The sequence below is a fragment of the Syngnathoides biaculeatus genome, chromosome 2, assembly GCF_019802595.1.
Source record: "Syngnathoides biaculeatus isolate LvHL_M chromosome 2, ASM1980259v1, whole genome shotgun sequence".
NCBI classification, from domain to species: Eukaryota; Metazoa; Chordata; class Actinopteri; order Syngnathiformes; family Syngnathidae; genus Syngnathoides; species Syngnathoides biaculeatus.
In genome coordinates this window covers 19678868-19704265 of record NC_084641.1, presented here as the reverse complement: position 1 = coordinate 19704265, position 25398 = coordinate 19678868, and the positions used below count along the sequence as shown (strand labels likewise).

Sequence of the window (25398 nt, the reverse complement as noted above, 5' to 3'; positions counted from 1 at the left end):
GTTGATAACAGCGTTGTTGTTACAGCTACAATTCTGCTGCTTACTCTCCTCCTGGCGCTCAATGTGAAATATTCATGGGTGCAAAAAGCATGGGAGGGATCTCTGACTGAGCCCACGGATGCAAAAGAATGAGGCCGACTCCCCCTCAGGCTAACGGAGAGAGCGCAATGTGCGAGAGCACAAGTTGGCATTCGATGGTGTGCGAGGCGGCGCGTGCCCTTTTCTCGTTATGTGTGTGTCTAAGTGTGTGCAAGTTTGTGTTATTGTCGATGAGGAGAGCTGATGTGAGGGCTGGTAATTGCTTTTTCTGTATCGCTCAGGCAAGGTTTTCATACTGTTGAAACATATATGTATGGGGCTATAGGGTGAGCGCTGATTATGTGTGTGTTGTATGCAAACTACTGTACAAGAACACAGGCTGCCTTTGATTTCACCGGAGATACACTGGCTGCAACATTTTGTTTTTTTCCATGTCGAGGGGGAAAGGGCTTTTGGATTTGTGCACATCTGTTAGCGCGGTTGGTGTGAAAGCTACTAATCTCCCGTTCTCAATTTAGTGATAGTTCCAAGTCAGTAAGTGCTTTGGAGCTCAGTCAACACAGCACAAACTGCCACAGTCAAGTGATGCCAGCTCTTGCAAATGTGACACACAAATCTCCAAATTTAATTCCAAACTTGAATGGCACTCAGTAGAGCACATGCAGTCCTCCACCAAGGTCAAACAAGAATACTGGATGGGGATAGTTTCCTCAATGTTAACATAGTGGCCACAACAGTGGTTTTTATGGGGTTTTGTTGTTTTGTGTGTAACCACTTTCGTACTCAGTGGGAAAAACAGAGTATTCTGTTCAACTGTCTGATGTACATTTTCAATTCAAATGTGTCTTCTCGAGGATGGAAAAGGCTGTCAATTGCATGGTTGACACAAATTGTCTTTTATTCAGTTTGCAATGCATGAACTTTGCAATATGCTCAAAATTGTTTTTCCATGTCACACATTTCTGTGGCCGCTTATTGACTCAATTAGTATAAGGCAGTACCCTATGCTGGTTAAAGGCCAAATATGGGGCCCATGAAACTACACCAGACACAGTGCAACTGTGGTTATGATTGAATTGAACTGTCAGGGGCATGGCCAAGCCACTGCCATGGGCGGTGCTTCCTGTGAGGGGCATGGCCAAACCACTGCCCTGGGCAATACCACATCTGACAGCTGTCACACATTTTGGACACTAATTGACCAAGTACTTAATGTGTCATTGGGATTTGCCAGTTCGTTGCGTATGCTTTACTGCATCCTGCATACTCTGCTGCTGTGTGTAAATTCGCAAGTTTAGTGTAGAGTAATCCTTTGTCACAGCGAGCCAGTGCCTCTTTAGTTTGACCACGTCTTGTCCATATTTCTTAGTTTGCCTCATAGTCATCGGACCTTGCGCATGTTTTTGGATCTTGCCTGTTGCCCAACATTTTTGTGCTTCCACCTGTTTTGGAGTGCCTTTTCGTGTTCGACCTCCTTCTGCAATAAAACCACTCTTAATATCATGCCCTTGCCTCGGAATCCTGCATTTGGGTCCACCCCCGTGCCGCTGGGTTATGACATGAAGTAGGCAGATTTTGTAAAACACAGATAATATTATTGCACCTCATATTAGAAAAACTGGGTGTATGATAATAATAATAAAAAACCTGTACTGGGACACATTTGTAATTAAGTAGTCAATTGTAATCCCACTCTAGTCATATAGGAGATAATGACACAAAAATTACCAAAATGGTATGATAATACAGTAATATGGGCAGCTGAAATACAAATATTAATAATAATTATAATAATGTACAATCATGATTATAAAGGTGGAATGGTGGATACTGTACATTTCTGAGGTCCAGTGTTCAAATCCCGACCCCGTGAGTGTGTTTTTCTCCGGTCGCTCCAATTCCACCCACAACTCAAAAACATCCATGGTAGGTTAATTGAAGACTCAAAATTGCCTGGAGGTTTGAATTTGAGTTCAAATGGTTGTTTGTTTCTATGTGAACTGCGATTGGCTGGCAACCAGCTCAGGGTTTACCCTGCATCCTTTCCGGAAGATAGCTGGGATAGGTGCAAACCTAAAAAAACTCAGATGTTTTGAGCATGAATTGCAGCAAGTCGATGGTGCATGTTATACATTAGTAAAAGGTTTTTTTGAGTCGATTTTGTTTGGGTCCCATGAAAGGAGCTAGATAAATAGAAATACAATAATCTCTCTCTATATATAGACCACGTGTCCTCATTAGAGTTGAAGGTAACTGGAGCACAGGTTCGGTTCACCTGGGACTGGTTGTCAGTCAATCTCAAGCCACAAGCAATTCAGACTCATTAAAACCTTTGTCCAATTAAACTAGTTCATATTTTTGGGGAAATGGTAGAAAAACAGCACCCTCCACCTCAAAAAACATTTAAAAAAAAAAAAAAAACAAAAAAAAACAGAACATCCAGACTCTACACAGAGATGTTCCAATGGAGATTTGTTCGAACATGGATCTCCCAGTTTGACGTGAAATTTTTACGATTAGAAGTTTCAGTTTGACAAACATAATGAATAGATTATTTGTAAAGCCAGGGAAATACACAAAATGTGTAAAATGCGAACCAATCTTTCAGCAAGGGGTCTCACAAAAATACAACACGACAAGAGAACGTTTCCATGGGTGCTTTTAGGGCTAGGGTACAAATTTGTAGCATTGATCCAGGGTCCATGTGGGCAACAAATGTGGAGACGAAAGAATTACTCACAGTTGGTGGACACTGCAGTTGTAAAACTTGACCTCGGTGCTAATGAGCATCTGACCGGTCTCCTTTGAATTGAGTCTTAGATCGACAGCTGACCAATCTAAAGGAGAGGAGACACAAAAAGATGATGAAGACAACAATGTTATGGCTCTCCATCAGGAACCACCCAATAATCTGATTAAAATAGAGGAATTTCATATTTCATAGAAAGAATGTGTTATGTACATTGGCTACGGAAAGTGTTCAGACCCCCTTACATTTTTAACTGTTGTGTTGCAGCCATTTGGTAAAATCATTTGAATTCAGTTTTTCCTCCTTAATGTAGACACAGCACACCATATTGACAGAAAAAAATGAATTGTTGAAATTTTTGCATTTATTTAAAAATATATAATGTTTATACATCACAGAGATACATTTTGGGACCCTTTGCTGTGACATATGTTTAACTAGGGTGCTGTCCATTTCTTCTGATCATCTTTGAAAAGGTTCTACACTTTTATCAGAATCGGAATCATCTTTAATGGCCAAGTGTGTAGAACACACAAGGATTTTTTCTCCAGCAGTCAGTGCTGCCCTGGTACGACATACAGAACAGAAAACAGAAAACAAGAAAAAACATAGCAACAAGAGCAAGACATTTCTGTTGAGAGGAATTATTCCTTATAAGACGTGCAAGATGTGAAATCTATATCGATAAGTCCAGCTGTGTTTATTCTACTGATTGGAGTTGATTCAGAAAGCCACACACCTGTCTATAGAACAGCTTACAGCTCACACTGCTTGCAAGAAAAAATGAGGATTATGAAGTCAAAGGAATTGTCTGAAGAGCTCAGAGACAATATTGTGGCAAGGCACAGATCTGTCCATTGTTGCATAAAAAGTTGTTTCGCTTAAGGTTCCCAAGAGCACAGTTATCTCCATAATCCTTAAATGAAAGGTGTTTGCGACAACCACAACCCTTCCTAGAACTTGCCAAACTGAGCAATCAGGGAGATGAGCCTTGGTGAGAGACGTAGAAGAACCCAAAGGTCACTGTGGCTGAGCTCCAGATATGCAGTCGGGAGATGGGAGAAAGTTTAAGAAAGTCAGCCATCACTGCAGCCCTCCCCCAGTGAGGACTGTGTGGAGAGTGGCCAAATGTCAGAGTGGCCAGATGGAAGCCTCTGCTCAGTGCAAGACACATGAAAGCCCCATGGAGTTTGTGGGGGGGGAAAAAAAAAAAAAAAAAAAAAACACCACAAGGACTCCAAGATGGTGAGAAATAAAATTCTCTAATATGATAGAACTTTTTGGCCTTAATTCTAAGGTGTTTGTCTGGAGAAAATCAGGAACTGGTCATCACCTCCTCAATACTGTCACAACAGTGAAGTATGGTGGTGGTGCCAGCATCATGCTGTCGGGGTGTTTTGCAGTTGCAGAGACAAGATGACTGCTTAGGTAAGATGGACGCAGCCAAGTACGGGGACACATCCTGAATGAAAACTTTCTCCAAAGTGTCCAGGACCTAAAACTAGGATGGATGTACACTTCCCCACAAGACAATGACCCTACGCACAGAGCTAAAATTATGAAGACGTGGCTTGAGAACAACTCTGTGCCTGTTCTTGAATGGCCCAGCAAGAGCCCTAGTTTAAACCCAATTGAGCATCTCTTAAGAGACCTAAAAATGGCCGTCCACTACGTTCAGCATCCAAGCGGACTGAACTGGAGAGGATATGATAAGAGGAATGGAAGACGAAAAACCCAGGTGTGAAAAACGTGTTGCATTGTTCCTGAAAAGACTCATGGTTGTGTTAGCTCAAAAGTGTACTTCTACTACTGAGAAAAGGGTCTGAATACTTATGGCTGTGTAATATTTCAGTTTGCTTTTTTAATAATGCAGCAAACATTTGAACAATTCCATTTTTTGTCAATACAGGGTGAAGCTGGAAAATTAATTCAGAACTTAAATGATTTTACCATTTGGCTTCTTGATAAGAGCGAGAAATTCAAGGGGTCTGCCTACTTTCTGTACCCTCTGTTTGTGAGACTGCGATCCACCACGTCAACCAATTTAATCCACTGTATTACTAATTAATTTAAAGGGTGTTCCAGAAGAAATAACACCATGCCCGAATAACTATGGCCAAGGCAATTGTACTAAAATAGGATCCAAGTTGAAAATTAAGATTAATTTATCAAAATTCCAATAAAGCTCATTTAAATGAATACTGTTGATTCTATAACCAATTTCAAAAAGCTTCACAAATATTTAATACATGAACTTTTGTCAAGACAGGTTTTCTTTTTGCTCTCCTCTTTGAATTCTCTCATCTACAGTATATCATCAATCTACTGTACAATGGGATACAAACTGCATAAATGCTATGTGTGTGTGTGTGTGTGTGTGTGTGTGTGCATGTGAGACTGAGATGCGTAAGCTTGTTCATGCAGAGCATTCTGAATTTGAGATGACATTCAGTGTGTAGGAGGCTTGCTTGACCCTCAGTGCCCTGTTCTCTCCACAGCACCTGTTGGGAATTAGGCTCTGGTTTCACACAACTGCTCAGACACGTTTGCGTCCCAACATCCGGTGTGGCATTTTTGTCCGCACAAACCCTTTTCCTCACAAATTCAAAACCAAGGTATTTTCCTTAAATCTAAATACAGTTGGCAAGTAAAAATCAACATGCCAATGTGTTATTGCGACCCCTTTTCCTTGTTAGTACAGTGCAGTGGTAAACATTACTGGAACACATGATACTTGACTTTTTTTCTTTTCTTGAAAGCAGCTCATTCATATTCCAAATTGTTATATCCCTTTTTGGGTAGTTTGCATCTCATATTATATCCTTACAGTGAAGTTCAACTTATTCCACATTTGTGTCCTACAACATCGCCAAAACCTCGCTGTAAATGTGATACGTATGTAAGTAATCCATAATACGTGTCACTAAGTAACGTCAAATACCTTCCATGAACCTAAAACCAGCGGCACGGTGGATCAGATGGAAAGCGTTGGCATCACAGTTCTGAGGTCCCGGGTTCAATACCGGACCCGCCTGTGTGGAATTTGCATGTTTGCATGAATTTGCGTGCTTTCGTGGGTTTTCTCTGGGAACTCCGGTTCCCTTCCACATCTCAAAAACATGCAACATTAATTGGACACCCTAAATTGCACCTAGGTGTGATTGTGAGTGCAGCTGTTTGTCTCGATGCGCCCTGCCCTGCGATTGGCTAGCAACCAGTTCAGGGTGTACAGCTGGCATCGGCTCCACCACTCCCGTGTCCCTTGTGAGGATAAGCAGCCTTTTTTTTCCGTACTTGGCTATCATTACAAATTGTAACAGCTGTTGATGGACCACAAGTCGTCCTCGTGTTTTTGGTGAGGCGAGATGGCCACAGAGTGATGAAACCAAACACGCTGAATAATAGATGATGTGCACTGTGTGTGAGAATCACTGTGTATTTTGGGGAGGCAGGGCAGCGTGGGGTGCTAATCCTCCATCCTGTGAGTAAATGACAGCTCTGTTTGCCCAAAACTCCCAAAGGGAATGAAGCATCAGTGGCCCGATATGAATGTTCTCCCTCAGGTAAATGTCATCCACACGCCCCCCCCCCCCAATCTTCCATTAATCCACACAGCTATCGTACTCACTTTCCAGAAGTGCAATGGAAGTGTGGAGAAAGGAAACTAAAGAGGGCAGAATCAGGTAGCTAGGAGTACGGGGCAAGTATACATGTCATTGTCTTGCAGTTTGAATACCTTCCACTCTTCTGGGAAGATAAAGTGCTGAAGTACTGCAGTGTATGTCCAAGCTCTGTTTTAGTTGTTCCCAAAAGTGTTTGATGGTAATTTTTGGTAAGCGCCAACCTCATCCACATATCCCCTAATGAATGTTGCTTTTTTGCACTGGGGCACAGCAAGAAAGGGCCTTCCCTGTACTGTTACCACAAATTATGAAAGGATTCAATCACGATTCAGAGGTAACAAAGGGCTCTTCCAAAGTTTGGCTTGCTTTGTTCTTATCTATGATAGCAAGAAGTCCTTCTAATAATTTGGATTAAAAAAAAAAACACATTACAATTTGACAAAAGTAATCAGGATCTGATTTGAAGTTTTGAAGATCATAAATGGTAGTCACTCCATTAATGACACACATTTTAGCCTTGCTGCTTTGAGTTGACTGATTGACAATTTGTAGGGCACTCAGTCAAGTGCTTGACATTTCGAGAATGCAACTGTTTTGAAATAAAACAATATATAAAAAACATCTAATCTGTAGATTGAAAGAAAAGAAATGAACAAATACATATTTACATTTATTCTTTGTCAATGGATGGAAATATATCATCATTACTGTTACAACCATTGCCATCATAATACATCAATCATAATAACATTTAATGGTAAGTTTTGATTTTTTGTTTCGCCTGAGAGTCAATTCATGCAGGATTGCTTGTTGTTGTTGCATTTTTTGTTGTGAAGAGTCCCTATTTAGATATTGTATGTTGCTGTACTCGACACTAATATGCAAACAACGTTTTGATATTTTAATTTTTATACCCCATCTATCCATTTTGTGAGTCACTTATCTTCACAAGGGTTGTGGGAGTGCTGGAGCCCTATCCCAGCTATTTTTGGGCAGGAAGCGGGGTTACACCCTGAACTGGTTACTAGCCAACCGCAGTAGTTTTTACAAGTCCGAATGAATATTATCATTTTCCTTAGTACTTCATACTGCGAGTCAATTATGAACTCCTACTCAAGTTAGTAAATATGACTTCTGGGCCAATAAAGTGTTGTTTATTTGTCCAGGTAATATATTTCACAGGAGGAGAGCACCTCACAGTACCAGAGCGCTAATCCAGCATATTAACTTCGCCACCATCTCCAAGATAACATGTTTGAACCTGTTCGTCCTCAAACAAGCACAGAGAAAGAGCCCTAATGTGCTCAGCTGCACAATCAGCCACAGGACGGGGGGTACCAATCTCGTCCTCCATCAGGTGCTAATGTGGCTGGGCCGCTTGTCGGGCACACCGCTAACGCTGGATCAGTGTGTTTGATGTGCGCCCGTCTTGACGAAGTCTGTGGGTGAACGAATTGAAAAGGAGATGGGAAAACTTGGAAAGGCCAAAAAGTTGTGTTGTTGCAACGGCAACAAACTAATTTACAGTACTAACTAACTGACAACAAAAGTACTTCCCCTTCCTGATGCGAAAGCTCATGGTCTTGCATCTGTTTTGTCTTTTAGTTTGGTCATTCTGAATGGCCATTGGGAATCATGGTGAATTAGGTAATGTCCATTGTTGCTCTTTATTTTAGTATTTTAGTCAGGTCTTCTACAGTTCTAGCAGTAATTTGCACTGTTTATGGCAAAGTTAGATTTTGGCAAGAAACTACCGGTGTGCTTGGTGGAGATGGAGATGGCGCAATTAATTCGGGCCCAGCTTCCCAAACGAGCTCTGGTCATTACATGAAAGTAGCAATTGTACAATAACCATATGTAACAAGAACGTCCCTCAGTAGAGTTGAGAGCTCTCTGTTAATTGGCAGCCTAATTCCTGATTCATGGAGGATTGGAGACAGATGGACCCTTCCACTGTTTGTGGAATGATTAAAAAGGTCACGACGAATTCCTAAATTTGCAACTTTATTCGAATCCTCACGAATTGTAAAAGGCTTCTTCATTGATGCGAGCGCAACCTGTCTGCCATGTTTTACTGGATTGCTGATTCACTATTTTACTATCAGCATGTTTAATCACACTAAAGTCAATTAACTATATTTGTAGTTTGGCATTCACAAATGGCTAAATTGTTGATATTGGTGTTTGACCCTTTCCTCTGTTAAAAAACTTGCAACATGGCAAAAAAGTCAAATGTTGATTTTATTTTGGTGACAAAATACTGTTGACCCTACGTATAGATTTTATCTACGTTGATAGAGCAGTTCTGGGGTTTAACACTGAAAATTTGTTTAGATTTGTTTAAGAATCCCGTGCTGCAACTACTGAACCACAGAGTATGAATGAGCAGTCTTGTGTTTATCTATGATCCCAGATCTCGTGTTAAAGTGTTGTCAGCCCGTCATGGGATGTAAACAGCCAACATGAACCCAATGCTGACTCCCTTGATGGATAAAAAGGTCTACACTTTACGATCATCACTTCAATAACTGTTCAGCAGTTTGCCTTCCCCATCAATTGAAGGTCTGCTGTTATCCTGGCTTTCAGTTCATCCATCTTGTCGTCAATTAAGTGATTGGACATTGGCTAGCAGCATGCTAGTTAGCGGTAGTTGGAGAGCTACAGTTTCTATCTTAGCATGTGGTCTGCCGCTCCAGTCACATGTCCATTGCAATACAACAGTGGTGTCAAACTCATTTTTCTCGCAAGCCACATTGTGGTTCTAGTTTCCCTCAGAGGGCCGTTATGACTGTGAAACAATACAAATATTTAATTGTCCCATCTTATTTACATAATCAAGTTATGATCTACTTTTGGAATCAGAATTCAAAGGTAATGTGTTTTTCAACTATTCAGGTTTGTTAACACAAAAATGCTTGTAATATCTCAACTTTATCATTTATGATGCATGACAATTTGAAATTTTTGTACAAATTTTTACAAGAATTATTGAAATTCACATTGTATTTTTGGCTTTGATTTAGATTTAGATTTGGCTTTGCGGGCCACGTAAAATCACGTGACAGGCCGGATCTGGCCCCGGGCCTTGAGTTCGACACCTGTGCCATACAGTAAACACCTTTGCTTTGCTTAATGCTCAGGCCAAAGCCATGTCTAATACAAAAACATGATATTGCCGCCATCTTGTGTGAGGTATCAGGCCATGGTTGCATTTTGCCGCATCCGTAGGTAATTACAAACCTTTTTGGATGTGCACACCCACTCACAGATTTCTGCTATTTATGATACGGTCCTATACCTACAAATAAGCCAGGGTGACTGAATTGTATCGTTATAATATCGACTGTACCTTGGTCGGAAGGGATGAGGGGGATGTCCTTTGCAGCAGGCGACACGCACACTATCTGGTTACCATTCACTTGCCCCTCCACCTCTGTCAGATTGCCGAAGGAACACGTTATCCCTGCCGAAAGGTCTGGCACATCGCTGACCTTCACCAACAGCTGCAAGGGTTGAAAGGAGGAGGAAAAAAAAACCACTATCTTTGAAAACAACACCAAACACCAAACTTACGAGTAAAATACGCGTTTGGAGAACAGTCCGGCAGCCAATGGAGGTACAGTGAAGAAAATAAGTATTTGAAAACCCTGCTATATTGCAAGTTTTCAAACTTAGAAATCATGGAGGGGTGTGAAATTTTCTTCATAGGTGCACGTCCACTGTGAGAGAGATAATCTAAAAAGAAAAATCCAGAATTCACAATATATGATTTTTTTTAACGATTTATTTGTGTGATGCAGCTGCAAATAAGTATTTGAACACCTGAGAAAACTGAGAATATTTGGTACAGTAGCCTTTGTTTGCAATTACAGAGGTCAAACCTTTCCTGTAGTTGTTCACCAGGTTTGCACACACTGCAGGAGGGATTTTAGCCCACTCCTCCAGACAGATCTTCTCTAGATCAGATAGGTTTCTGGGCTGTCGCTGAGAAACACGGAGTATCAGCTCCCTCCATAGATTTTCTATTGGGTTTAGGTCTCTGACTGGGGGAAAGAGGTTGTCCCCCAAAATCTCACAATAGATGGCCGTGGTCAGCCTCTCCTGAATACAGTGCAGTCGTCCTGTCCCATGTGCAGAAAAACACCCCCAAAGCATGATGCTACCACCCCCATGCTTCACAGTAGGGATGGTATTCTTGGGATGGAACTCATCATTGGTCTTCCTCCAAACATGGTTAGTGGAATTACCGTGTTCCGAGCTCTTTTCATGTCATTGACCAAGTCCTGTCGTGTAGTCCTGGGCTGATTCCTCACCTTTCTGAGGATAATTGAGACCCCACGAGGTGATATATTGTGCGGGGCTCCACCCTGATTGAGATTGACCGTCATGTGTGGCTTCTTCCATTTTCTAATGATTACTCCAACAGTGGACCTTTTTTCACCAAGCTGCTTGGCAATGTCTCCGTAGCCCTTTCCAGCCGTGTGGAGTTGAACAATTTTGTCTCTGGTGTCTTTGGACACGTCTTTGGTCTTGGCCATGTTACAAGTTTGAGTCTTACTGAATGTATGGGGTGGACAGGTGTCTTTGTGCACCTAACAACCTCACACAGGTCCATCTGATTCAGGATAATACATGGAGTGGAGGTGGACTATTAAAGGCGGACTAACAGGTCTTTGAGGGTCAGTATTCTAGCTGATAGACAGGTGTTCAAATACTTATTTGCAGCTGTATCACACAAATTTTTAAAAAATAATACATTGTGTTTTTCTTTTTAGATGATCTCTCTCACAGTGGACATGCACCTACGATGAAAATTTCAGATCCCTCCATGATTTCTAAGTGGGCGAACTTCCAATATAGCAAGGTGTTCAAATACTTATTTTCTTCACTGTACCTGTTATACACATTTTTTTTTTAAATTGCATACATTAAAAGCACAAGCTGGAATAAAATGCGAAACCTAATTGTGATCAATCAAAATCATGAAATGTAGATACAGTTTCGATAAAGTTTTCATGGAACAGTGACGATATACCGCGTTGTGTGTTGTTCATTACTTGTGCAAAAAATTGCACATGCGCACATATGGAGATGCACCTCTTTGAAGTCATTCTCAGGAGAGTGGTGACACAGACGAAACAGTTTTAGTTGTTCTGCCTGTGAATAAACTTATTTATAAATACATTTTGCAAACACGTGTCTTGTGATCGTGCTCATGCTCCAAAAGAGACAGCAGCCTTGATAATTATCACCGTGGCATTTCGTAGTCTTGTTCTATTAGCCACTATATACAGGCCACACTGTTTGAAGTTCCTCTTTGTTTTTATCTGCCTCTGAACTAAACACCGCAGGGCTGCTGGGACCAACGAGGCAGCCGAGCAGCTTAACTGTCGGCCTTTTAAGAGATGCACAATGTCCCGGCAGCGGATGATGTGGCGTCCCTCGTTAGCAGAGTACGATTATTATGAACATAATATTAATATTTGTGGTTCAGCACCTGCAAATTCTTCTATTCGCAGACTTTTGTAGGAATCTAGTCATTGATAATCAGTGAAAAAAAAAACATTTATTTGCTGATTTTGTGCTCAGGACACCTCAATAAACCTGTTACTTTGGTGCCATATTGTTGCTGTTAATTTGTTAATGGTGCTTATTTAATTTACATTTGACATGTTTTCTTCCATTGGGAGTCCTCAAATAAAGTAAAAAATTGAAAGTGAAGGCTAGTTTTTGCTTTTCTGCCAAAATAGCCACTGATTAGCCAATTGGTTTTCTTCAATGTTACAGTGTGAATGTATTCCTTGAGATTTATTTTTGTGTGTAGATGCCAAAAGGAGATTTTAACGACTTATACCATGTGTGTTAAGTGCTTGTCTGTGTATTTCCCCACTCCACTCAGCCATGTCCCGAGAGCTCCGTTTTGTATTTAATCAGCATTTTATTGGAACGACTTTTACTCACAGGTGTTGGGTGTTGCATGGGCTCAGAGACTGCGGGTCTGTCTTATGTCTTGAAACATCTGCCTTGTGAAACACTTTATGCTGATTTTGAAATATGAAAGGTGAAACATAAAATAATGTAGTATTTGTTTGCCCATTGTCCAATGTCACTTTGTTCTCGTGGAGAGGTCTCCAAACTATGGCCTGGGGGCCCGCCACACAGCCCACGGCATATACAAAGAAAAATATATTTGACACAGCCTGCAACAATGTTGGGTATGTGTGGCAAATTAACGGTCAGTGAAGACGTAGGGGGTTGCAAAAAAAAAAAAAAAATCCTCCATGTGTGCAACGAAGCTGACAACGACAAAAACTGCTAAAAAAATAGTAGTAAAACTACAAAAATAGTCACAAAATTTCTGTTACCTTTTGAAGAAAGATAATTGAGTTTCAGAGACAAAATTGTTTTCCTGCAACTTCTGCTTTGTGTCAAAGTCCGATTTGTGAAAGTATCACATTTATGAATACTTTTTATCCACAAGTAAACACTGCTTTAAACATTGCCAACTTATTACAGGTCGCTCTTGTTTTGAATATGAAGAGCTGCTCCAGGTCAGAGCGGGTCTATTCTAGGCCATCCCAAATTTATGAAAAATCCTATACCTTATAACCTTTCACGGAAAGCTGTGATGGAGCTGTTTCTAAAAATAACTAACATATAATTGCTTGCTTGATTGATTGAAAGATGTTTGATTTAGCATGTTTAATGAAGATCGGCACAATCACCCTTCCAATGTTCAATTTTTCTGTATGCGGCCGTTGAGGGAAAAAATTTGGACATGCCCCATTCTTGATGCGCAATGTTGATGCTTGTTGATATGGACCACAGTAAAAATAAAAATACATATGAACTTGAACTAAGTACATGTCTCAGTTTTAAGGTGCTGTGGTGCCATTTTGTGGCATATATAGGCTATTAACAACCCCCTTTAGGGGGCATCAATTAGTCAAAGATTTTTGCTATCTGCGGCAGGACAAAGAAGAAACGCAACCCAAAGACAAGTGGGTTTTTAAGGTAAATCCTTAAATCTTTTATTTCCCACCAGTCGTGTAACAACACTGCTATACGTCGGTTCCCACTTCAGTTAATCAAGTTATACTGGTGAATGCTTCCTCATGAATCATTAAGCTCGGGAACACGACATCGCTATTGGTCCACCGATTTCTGCACATTTTGGTTCCAATGTCTTCTTTTCTTTTCTTCTCAAGTGCAGCAAACGTAAAATGCCCTGTCTTGAGTAAAGGAGCTTATTTACATGATAATTAGTGAAAAAAGAAAACTTTCATAAGTATTTACTTGGACTGAAATTAGCCTTCAAATGTCCATCCCCCAGTCATCATTTTGGGGGTGCTTGATTACAGCGGGAGCAACAATCAGTGCCTTTTGTCCGACATGGAATTCCGCGAGTAACCTCTCACATTAATTAGCCTCTCAGCGTTCATTCTGAGACACTCGGGTATCTGTGATAAACACTCAAAACTTGGTGCTACACAAAGTAAGCTTTTCTCTTGAGTGTCAAGCCTTTTTATTTTTTGATTTTTTTTTTTTTTGTTTCCTTCAGCCGCCTTGCCGGTGGTGGAGTGGGAGGTTTTCAAATCCTGGCAGCCTAATTGGGATGAGGTGTAATAAAGGTGATTGGATTGTTTCCTCTCTGTTTCTATCGCTCCTAGCGAGGAGGCGATGTTGTCATGGAGATTGTTAACTGCCCCTGTGGAATCTTTGTGAATTTTACCACTGTGTTCTTGTGGATAGTTTGAAACAAACATGTTGAGGGTTTTATTGACTAACACATGAACATAATTGCAAGAAAACAAACATATGGAATAATGAAAATACTGTGTTCTCCAGTCAAAACCTTCAAAACCAATAAAGCCGTGAGTGTTGAACAACATGCACACTGGTCATGACACCAATATCCTCGCTCCTTCCAAATATATTCACTTTGATATATTGTTGAACAGGATTTCCAGGACTGTTAAATGTTTTGTTTTTCGTAATTCACAGGTATTTTAAGTGTGTGTGTGAATTTTTTTAAATGTTAGCGGTCTTTTGACACAGTTGAGATCAAGATTACTTCCCTTTCTTGAGAGATCCTTGTACCCTCCACAGATTCAAGACAACCAGCCAGAACATAAGGAGGTTTCCTCCATATTTCGGATTTGGTACCATGCTCTACCCGTGATAACATTTGTTTTTGTGTGATTTAGCTCATCATAAGATCATCTTGTCTCATATATCTAAAGGACATGCTCTCAGAACATAGTTATTATTATTATTATTATCCATCCATCCATCCATCCATATTCTGAGCTGTTTATCCTCGCAAGGGTCACGTGACTGCTGAAGCATATCGCAGCGGGGACAGACGACAGTCACACTCACAATTACACTTAGGGGCAGTTTAGTCTCGAATCAATGCGCGTTTATGGGATGTCGGAGGAAACCAGAGTGCCCGGAGAAAACCCACCCAGGCACAGAGAGAACAACAACTCCACTCAGGTGGGGCCGGGATTCGAACCCCAATCCTCAGAACTGTGAGGCCAACGCTCTACAGCTGCGCTGCCGTGCCGCCAAGATCAGAACATATCATTCAAATTCTAAATTCGTCATACTGGCTTCTAGTCATCTTTAGAATGGACGTTAAAGTTCTGTTACCGGTGTATAAATCACTATAGATGGTGGAGGTCCTAAATACATTAAAGACATGGTGATGATAGGAACAACAGCAGGGTTTTGAGATCTGTTGAATCGCAACAGATAAGGGAGCACAGAGTCCTAAACAAACATGCTAAAGCAGCTTTCAGCTGCTATGCTGCACACAAATTAAATAAGATGCCAATAGAATTGAAGTTGGCCAAGTGGTTATCTCTTTAAATCCAGGTTAAAAACTTCATTTTAAAAATTCCTTTTTAGTGGATTTCTACTTCTAGATGATATATTTCTTGCACTGTACATTGTTTTTATTTTATTTTCTCTGTTTCTCCAGTTATTTAATCCGTTTATTTTTCTCTTTCTTGAAGTTCTTTGTCATGTAATGCACATTGAATGTATGAAATGTGCTTTATAAATAAAATTGCATTGGTGTTACTAGGCGGCACAGTGGATCAGCTGGTAAAGTGTCAGCCTCACAGTTCTGAGGACCTGGATTTGATCCCGGCCCCACCTTTACAAATGACCCTGCAAACTACTGGCCTGGCATGTATGTACTGTTTATCACATTGTTTCGTCAACTTTGATGTCTTATCGTGCAACATTTTTGCACCGTCTAGCTTCAGCAGAGTGTAGATGACACAGTGTTTCCTCCTAATGGCAAGACCATGTCTGTTTGCATGTTTTCACAGTGCCTGCGTGGGTTTTCTCCGGCCACTCCGATGTTCTCCCACATCCCAAAAACATGCAACATTAATTGGACACCCAAGATGTGATTGTGAGTGCGGCCTCCTGCCCGTTGACCGCTGGTATAGGCTCCAGCACTCCCCGCGACCCTCGTGAGGATAAGCGGCGAAGAAAATGGATGGATGGATCTTACTGTAACATCCCTTCCAGTAGCCCTTGGGGGCAAGTAAAGAAACTACACCCACAATGCCTCAATACATTGGGTATGTTTGGGACCACTAAAGAACCCCCAATTTTTTGCCAAAATATTGATCGATAACTTCCTTGTTATGATATTTATGCATGACAAAACATGTTAACAATCCAAATGTAAATTTTAACCAATCCCATTAAATCTTTGCTGTCTGACTTTTAAGGCCCACGGGACATCGACATGAACAAACGCCACTGAATGGCCGTGCAATGAGCGCGGCTCTGCTACTAGTTTCCATGAGTGACCGACCATTAGGAACTAGATAGACGAACGGAACAATGAACACAGACGGACAGACAGGAATTGCAGTTTTTAATTGAAGCTCGTGGGTCTGTCGGGGAATGTCAATCGCCTGGTGCGTGGGCGCTAGTCGTCAACTGTAATTTCCTTCGCGATGGTCCAGTTCAGTGCAAGTGAGGCAAAACCACGCTCATACATGCACACATCTTCCCCAAGTTAGCGACCAAGTGCTTTGTCTTCCTCTGCACTTAGGCAACTTGTACCACCCACTCAGCCTTCCACACAAACACGTCTCGGCAACCATTTTGGTTGCGCTGCACCATGCAAGCAAGCGTATGCATGCTGAAACGCCAACACAAAGCTCTTATGAACCTTTCTGCCTCATGTTTATGCATCACACACAAGACAAGGGAGTCATTTTACATGATTCTACTTCTGCATGTGGGTAGTTATGTAGATGAGAAGCACTTTTTTACATCTATGTCCAAGTTGTTTGGCTTTACGAATGTACAGTATTGTGTATGTGTGTGTGTGTGTGTGTGTGTGTGTATGCAAACTTACTGGTGCACCAGGCTCAGATACTGCGATGCTGCCTGGGTACACGGTGACCTTCACACACTGGTCCAAAGATGCAGCGAAACGGTATGGCTCGTTTGCACGGTTGCAACGGTTCCTCTGGGAGCATCTGAAGAGAAGACAACAATTGTACTCACTGTGACAAAACAAAAGTGGTAGTTGTTTTATTAATAACAAGGAATAAGGAATTGGTGTTGAGTTTGCAGCTCTCCTTCAAGACTGAACGATCCAAAACAAGCAGTGTGTATCGTAAACAAAGGAGTTCTGATTGGAGTGTGGGGTGGGGAATTTGAGTCCATTGGTGTATTTGATTGAACAAAAAGTACTTTGGGCCATATTGTTCCATTTGTGCACAGGTCTTTTATTTACGTGCCTGGCTTGTGCACCTTCCAGGCACACACATTCTCCTGTCCAGACTTCTGACACCCCCACCATGCGTAATCTGGAAATATGCGCGGAAAAAAAGTGAGAGACAGGAGTCATTGAAGTGTGAGGCTCGCTGTAAATCAGGGAGCACGAAGTTTTGCCGAGACTTCTGACTGTCACTTATAAAAATACATATATCACATACTTTAAATGTGACAATACCTTCCATTGCGCATTTGTCGTCGCCAGTGAGACGTGCATTTTGACGATCATGTACTGATTGATGAGATGAACACATTCATTCATTCATTATCTGAGCTGCTCATCCTCACAAGGGTCGCGGGATTGCCGGAGTCTATCCCAGCAATCTTCGGGCAGTATGCGGGGTCCACCCTAAACTGGTTGCCAGCCAATCACACGCCACATAGAAGCAGACAACCATCTGTACAGACATCCACACCTATGGGCAACATAGTGTTTCCAATTGATGCATGTTTTTGGGATGTGGGAGAAAACCAGAGTGCGTGGAGAAAATCCACACAGGCATGGGGAGAACATACAAGCTTCACACAACCGGGGCCAAGATCTGAACCCTGGACCTCAGAACTGTGAGGCAGACGGTTTAACTAGTCATACACCGTGCTGCTTAGAGGAAAACAGCAGAGGGGAAAAAAAACTCACAATAGAAAACAACGGTGTCTTTTTAACAGCTTATTTACATGATGGCAACTGATGATGCAAAGTTTTCAAAGATATGAACATTTACGGTATGCAGTAAACATTTCCATTTAAATGGTGAAAACTGATATCTGAAAATTGAGGACAGCCACCAATTTTCAATGGAGGTGTTCACAGTGAATACACAGTACAGTAAATAAGTCCACTGCCAAAAAAAAAAACAATCACGCGTGCCTCTGCGTCTCCATCAACGTTGACTGCGCTATGCTAACTACGCTGTCTACCAGTCACTTGCGTTATGTTTCTTTACAAACGACCCCACAAACGACTGGCCTGGCATGTATGTACAGTATATGACACTGTTTTCAGCCATTTCATCTGCCCATTGTTTTGTCAACTTTGATGTGTTATCGTCCAACTTTTTTGCACCGTCGAGCTGCAGCAGAGTGTAAATGACACAGTGTTTCCTCCTAATGGCAAGACCATGTGTGTCTCCCACACAACATCCCCACAATTCACCCACGTCCCTCATTAAAACTCCGGTACAACGCCTTTCTTCCTGCCTATTAAGTATTTGTTCCCCTTTCCAGTCTGTCCTCATCTATAGTGTCTGGCCTGCTTGCTTGTTGTCTGGTCGCAGCATCTCTAATTGGACAGCAATGAGTCAGCCCCTGTCGGCGGGGCTGGGTGGTGGTCCACTACAAGCTGTGGGCGTGCATGTGTGTCGATATGTATTAGGTTGTGTATCAGGCTTCTGAAGCACACACACTCACCCCTGCTGACTCTCAGACACAGCTCTGTCCAACGACTCAGGGAGCAATTATGTTGTCAGAACTACAAGCAGACACCCGTGCATGAGAAGGATGATGCACGCGCTCTCACACACAGCAGGCACATACTGTACTATACTGAAATGTGCCATGGTTGGATAAGGGTGGGGTGTGTGTGTGTGTGTGTGTGTGAGCAGCAAAGTGCGTAGTTTGTGTAGCAGTGTAGTAGTCTGAAGCTCCCACTAGAAAAGGACACATTAGATTTCTCTACATGTGGGCATTTCTTGTTGTTTTCAATGGATTCCTTTTTTCGGTTCCCTTTTAGAAAGAATGTGAACATTATTCAAGACAGTGTAAAATTAGAAGAGTCAAGATAGATAAGGTATCTAGAGTGGTATCTCGACTTGGAGGCCTTTTAAGATGCAGACCGTCTCAGCCAATTTTTCGCCTTACGAGCAACGACTTGAAATAAGAGTTGAACTTCAAGCATCACAGCATCATGAAGTGAAAAAAAAAATAAGTGATTAAGGTGGAGCCTCATTGTGTAACATCAGTTTCCAAATAATTTTTTTGAGGGACCTATTGGTTAGGTTCACAAACTCTATTGGTTAGGTTCACAAACTCTGACAGATGATATCAACACGAAAAGCTCACGCCTGTGCTACACACACACACACACACACACACACACACACACATATATATATATATACAGTGCTATATATACAGTGCCATGTGAAAGGATTCGGCCCCCTTGAACTTTTCAACCTTTCGCCACATATCAGGCTTCAAACATAAGGATGTAAAATTTTCATTTTTTTGTCAAGGATCAACAACAAGTGGGACACAATCGTGAAGTGGAATGGAATTTATTGGAGATTTTATACTTTTTAACAAATAAAAACCTGAAAAGTGGGGCGAGCAATATTATTCATCCCCTTTACTTTCAGTGCAGCAAATTCACTCTGGAAGTTCAGTGAGGAGCTCTGAATGATCCAATGTTGACTGTGGTCTCAGGGTTCTGTTTAAAGTGCAGAGACCATCTCATGAAGACCAAGGAACACACTAGGTAGGTCCGAGATACTGTTGTGGAGAGGTTTAAACCCGGATTTGGATGCAAAAAGATTTCCCAAGCTTTAAACATCTCAAGGAGCTCTGTGCAAGCAATCATATTGAAACAGGAGGAGTATTAGTCCACTGCAAATCTACCAAGACGGGGCTGTCCCTCTAAACTTTCACCTAGAGCAAGGAGAAGACTGATTAGAGATGCAGCCAGGAGGCCCATGATCACTCTGGATGAACTGCAGAGATCTACAGCTGAGGTGGGAGAGTCTGGCCATTGGACAACAACACTGGACAAATCTGGCCTTTATGGAAGAGTGGCAACAAGAAAGCCATTTCTCAAAGATATCCACAAAAGGTCTCATTTAAAGTTTGCCACAAGCCACCTGAAAGACACACCAAACATGTGGACGAAGGTGCTCTGGCCAGAATACAAAGCGATATTTTTGGTGTAAACGCAACACCTCATCACCCTGAACACACCATCCCCACTGTCAAACTGGTGGCAGCCTCATGGTTTGGGCCTGCCTTTCTTCAGCAGGGACAGGGAAGAGGGTTCAAATTGATGGGAAGATGAATGGAGCCAAATACAGGACCATTCTGGAAGAAAACCTGTTGGAGTCTGCAAAAGACCTTGGACAGGGACGGAGATTTATCTTCCAACAGGACAATGATCCAAAACATAAGACCAAATCTACAATGGAATGGTTCACAAATAAAACATCCAGATGTTAGAATGGCCAAGTCAAAGTCCAGACCTGAATCCAATCGAGAATCTGTGGGCAGAGCTGAAGACTGCTGTCCACAAATGCTCTCCATCCAACCTCACTGAGCTCGAGCTGCCTTGCAAAGATGAATGGGGAAGAATTTCAGTCTCTCGATGCGCAAAAGTGATAGAGACACACCCCAAGCGACTTGCCGCTGTAATTCCAGCAAAAGGTGGCACTCCAAAGTATTATGCAAGGGGGCCGAATAATATTGCACGCCTCACTTTTCAGGTTTTATTTGTTAAAAAAGTATAAAATATTCAATACATTTCGTTCTACTTCATGATTGTGTCCCACTTGTTGACTCCTGGCAAAAAAAAAAATAATAATAATAATAAAAAAAAATATATATATAGTATATAAACAGAGACAACTGTCTGACTTCTCTGACAAGGAAATAATGTGACGACGTTTTGAATATCCGAATGTATTCCAACATTCCTGCTTGTCATGCAAGTGTAAAAAGACATTGACCCCAGTCTAACCCAAACAATATTAAGGTGAATGTTGAGCGGCATTTCTCTCTTGTGGCTTTGGTTTCTTTTTTTCTTTCTTTTCTTTAATCAAAGTGAATTTGCCCAGGCAAAATGTGATGAGAGAGTGGAGAATAGGTGAGAAGGGGGTGTGGGTGCGTGAGGTAGGAGGGCAATGCAAGACGGCTGCTGTTGCCATGGTTTCGGGTCATGGCCATTATCTTTGTGTAGTTACAGGCTGACCCCTTGCCTCTCTCATTAGGTGAGCGCCAAATGTTGACGAGAAGCTCACTTTACTTTCCACAAACAAGGTGCTAATAGCACATCGGTGTACTTAGATTTTTCTTTTTAGTGAAATAATTTGTTACTTACATTTACGATACGAAAGACATTGCTCGTCAGTATGCACCGGGCTACGTTAAATTTTTTTTTTCAATAAACAAAACGTCTGCATGCTTGGGATGTATGGAGGCTCTGACAGACCTGCATGCTGGTGGTCAAGAAAACAATAAACACTGGTGGGAATAGACATGTAAATGCAGTCTGGCTGCTCGGAGGAACTTGCAACAAGTTCCCTAACGTTGACGAAAGGATCCAATTATTATTGGCAATTAACATAAGTGCTACCTTGACTTCAGCACTCTGCATCTACAAATCTCATCTAGTACAAATGACACAAGGAACAATCTGATGTGTTTCCCCTCAACATGACTTCGACAAGGAAACAGATCCAATAGCTGCTGAGCCCGTCAAATGAATCAGAACATTGAAAGCCAAATGCCAATGACTCTGTTCATTTCAGAATTAAAAAAAGGGGGGAAATGTTGAATTTGTTTTTACAGTTGTACAACAGTAAACAAAAATATTGCCTCGGACACTACCGGGAATTACCGAATATCTTATTATGGTTTCATTTTGGTCCACGAATGGATTTTCAGTTTTTCCTCAGAAAATTATTTAAAAAAAAAAAGTCTTAAAAAATTGGATGCCAATAAGGTACTGGAATGGAGGTACTTTGATCTTAGAGCCTGAATTGAATATGCAATTAAGGAATAGAAAAGAACCTCCAGACCATGTGGGGCAAATGTACAGATGTACAAAACATTGGAACCACAAATATGCACAACAATGAAACTACGACAACCTTAGTCAAGAATATTGTAATTGTTTACATGTTGTCATCTGTGACCAGAAAAATACATGCCATTAAGAAATTCAACCAGGGTGACTTGGAACACAAGAGAACCCGTTTGTGCTAAAATGAGACCAGTGAGGCGGAACAAGGAAATCGAGGTTGGCTGACCAACAGACTTGACGAGAACCTCGACCAGAGAAATAAACAGAAAAGTGTGGGCGGGAGTTGTCAAGAATTTCGGGTCACATCCTGAGGAAAAACATTTGAGAGTTTTTTTGTTGCAGAAAAAGATATTGGAAATTAGTGGCACACAGAGTAAAAGCACGTGAAAATTCTTGTTTGCCTCCATGTGGGAAGGTGGCCAACAGAGGCCAATGCGTAGGAAACGACCATACGAATTGAAAAATTGAAAATTGAAAAAAAGAACAGAGGAGTTTTCTCACAAGACATCCACGGCCTCTGGTGACGTTGCAGACTCCCAGGCTTGAACATGTAACATTTCTCTCTTGCAGTTCTCTGTTGATTTGTGTTTTTTTGTGTTTACAGCATTTTACCTATGCAGTTGTTTTCTGTGATTGCAGCATTTTCCTTTTGCTTTAGTTTTCTGTGTTTGTGTGATTTTTTTTTTTGTTTTTTTTGTTTTGTCACTCCTGCATTTGCAGCACATGAACATTTGGAGCACATTTGTAATGTAATGTGCCCTGTGATTGAGTAATAACCCTTCCAGTATGAGTCAAACTTTTGCCCAAAGCTTGAGCTTTCCCGTGACCTGTTCAAGCAGTGTTGGGAAAGTTCACTTTCTATGTGAACTATTTCAAAGCTCAGGTCACCGTTCCAAAAATGCTGTCATTTCGTTTTCCCATCCTTGCCACCCAAAAATCCCCCCAAGTCTACCATGGATACACCCTGGACTGGTTGACAGTCAACCGCAGACCACAGTCGACAATTCAACCATTTACACCAATACAGTGAAGAAAATAAGTATCTAAACATCCTGCTATATTCCAAGTTCTCCCACTCAGAAATCATGGAGGGGTCTGAAATTTTCATTGTAAGTGCATCTCCACTGTGAGAGAGATAATCTAATAAGAAAAATCCAGCAATCTCAATGTGTGATTTTTTTCACAATTTATTTGTGTGATACAGCTGCAAATAAGTATTTGAACACCTGAGAAAACCAATGTTAATATTTGGTACAGTAGCCTTTGTTTGCAATTACAGAGGTCAAATGTTATTCACCAGGTTTGCACACACTGCAGAAGAGATTTTGGCTCATCCTCCACACAGATGATCTCTAGATCAGACAGGTTTCTGGGCTGTCACTGAGAAACATGGAGTTTCAGCTCCCTCCAAAGATTTTCAGATTGGGTTTAGATCTGAAGACTGGCTAGGCCACGCCAGAACCTTGATATGCTTCTTACGGAGCCACTCCTTGGGTTTCCTGGCTGTGTGCTTTGGGTCATTGTCATGTTGAAAGACCCAGCCACGACCCATCTTCAATGCTCTGACTGAGGGAAAGAGGTTGTTTCCCAAAATGTCACAATACATGGCCGTGGTCATCCTCTCCCGAATACAGTGCAGCCGTCTTGTCCCATGTGCAGAACCCCCCCAAAAGCATGATGCCACCACCCCAATGCTTCACAGTAGGGATGGTGTTCTTGGGATGGAACTCACCATTTGTCTTCCTCCAAACACTGTTTGTGGAATTATGACCAAAATGTTCAATTTTGGTCTCATCTGACCACAAAACTATCCCACGACTTTTCTGTGTCATTCAAATTGTCATTGGCACACATAAGATGGGCCTTGACATGTGCTGGTTTAAGCAGGGGAACCTTCCGTGCCGTGCATGATTTCAAACGATGACGTCTTGATGTATTACCAACAACCACCTTGGAAACGGTGGTCCCAACTCTTTTCAGGTCATTGACCAAGTCCTGTTGTGTAGTTCTGGGCTGATTCCTCACAATTCTAAGGATCATTGAGACTGCCCGAGGTGAAATCTTGCATGGGGTTCCACTCCGATTGAGATTGACCGTCATGTTTAGCTTCTTCCATTTTCTAATGATTGCTCCAACAGTGGACTTTTTTCCACCAAGCTGCTTGGCAATTTCTCCGTAGCCCTTTCCAGCCATGTGGAGTTGTACAATTTTGTCTCTGGTGTCTTTGGACAGCTCTTTGGTCTTGGCCATGTTATAAGTTTGAGTCTTACTGATTGTATGGGGTGGACAGGTGTGTTTATGCAGCTAATGACCTCACACAGGGGCATCTGATACAGGATAATACATGGTGTGGAGGTGGACTTTTAAAGGCGGACTAACAGGTATTTGAGTGTCAGAATTCTAGCTGATAGACAGGTGTTCAAATACTTACGGTATTTGCAGCTGTATCACACAAATAAATCATAAAAAAATCATACACTGTGATTTCTGGATTTTTCTTTTTAGATTATCTCTCTCACAGTGGACATGTACCTACGATGAAAATTTCAGACCCATCCATGATTTCTAAATGGGAGAACTTGCAATTTAGGAAGGTGTTCAAATACTTATTTTCTTCAGTTTACCTTACATGCATGTTTTTGGAATGTGGGAAGGCGGAGTGCCTGGAGAAATGCAACATGCAAACTCCACATAGGAGACCTATTATAGGTCAGAGATGAGATTTAGTGCCGATGTTGCACAAGCGTAATAATCGTGTAATTAAGAAAACCAAAACTGATTAGTTTAGTTCGCTTCTGACCCTCCAAACGCACCACCTAAGCCTGTGACCATAGCAACCAAGAAATCTAACAAAACTCTGCATCTTCTTTTGAAATGTGGCAACATGCCTAAAGGATGGTCCCAGCATTGACATCCAATGCTTCCCGTGATGTAAAAAGCTTTTTCGGGCATGCTCAAAAGGCCACTCTACAACCTAAAACCTGATGAGACGTTGTCACAGCAGTAGAGGGCATGCTTTTTGGCTTGCGGTCAGACAAAGACGCAACTATCCTATCAGCGAGACTGCAATTGAAGAGCACTTGAGATGATGATGATCTCCCTTTGAGGTGGAATCAAAACGCTGGTGGGGCTGATGAATGCGCGTCATCAAACACTTGCTCATTCTTCTGCTATAGTTTTCCGTTCCCCTTCCTATTCTTACAAGTATGCGAGGGAGGCCTACCAGCTGCGGGTAATTAAAGGACCTTACACCCTCCCATGAATGAGACAAAGAAGGAAGAAATTAGAAAGCAAAAGGAAGGGGACAGCAAAGCCCCTCCTTGGCCAGCTCGTCACCTCACTCACAATCGCTGCAGCAAAGCAGGCCGATAGCGTTCTGTGTTCAATTA

At 41.7% G+C, this 25398-nt stretch overlaps 1 protein-coding gene across 1 annotated transcript in view; it reads right to left on the bottom strand.

The window, feature by feature from the left end:
* The window catches only part of plxna2 (plexin A2), a 339402-nt gene that overhangs the window by 68241 nt on the left and 245763 nt on the right, over positions 1–25398 (bottom strand). Inside the window, exons 10-12 of the mRNA XM_061839724.1 lie at positions 16802–16925; positions 9761–9914; positions 2780–2876 (exon numbers count right to left, since the gene is read on the bottom strand). Coding sequence (XP_061695708.1) covers positions 2780–2876; positions 9761–9914; positions 16802–16925 — 375 coding nt within the window. The remainder of the gene's footprint in view (positions 1–2779; positions 2877–9760; positions 9915–16801; positions 16926–25398) is intronic.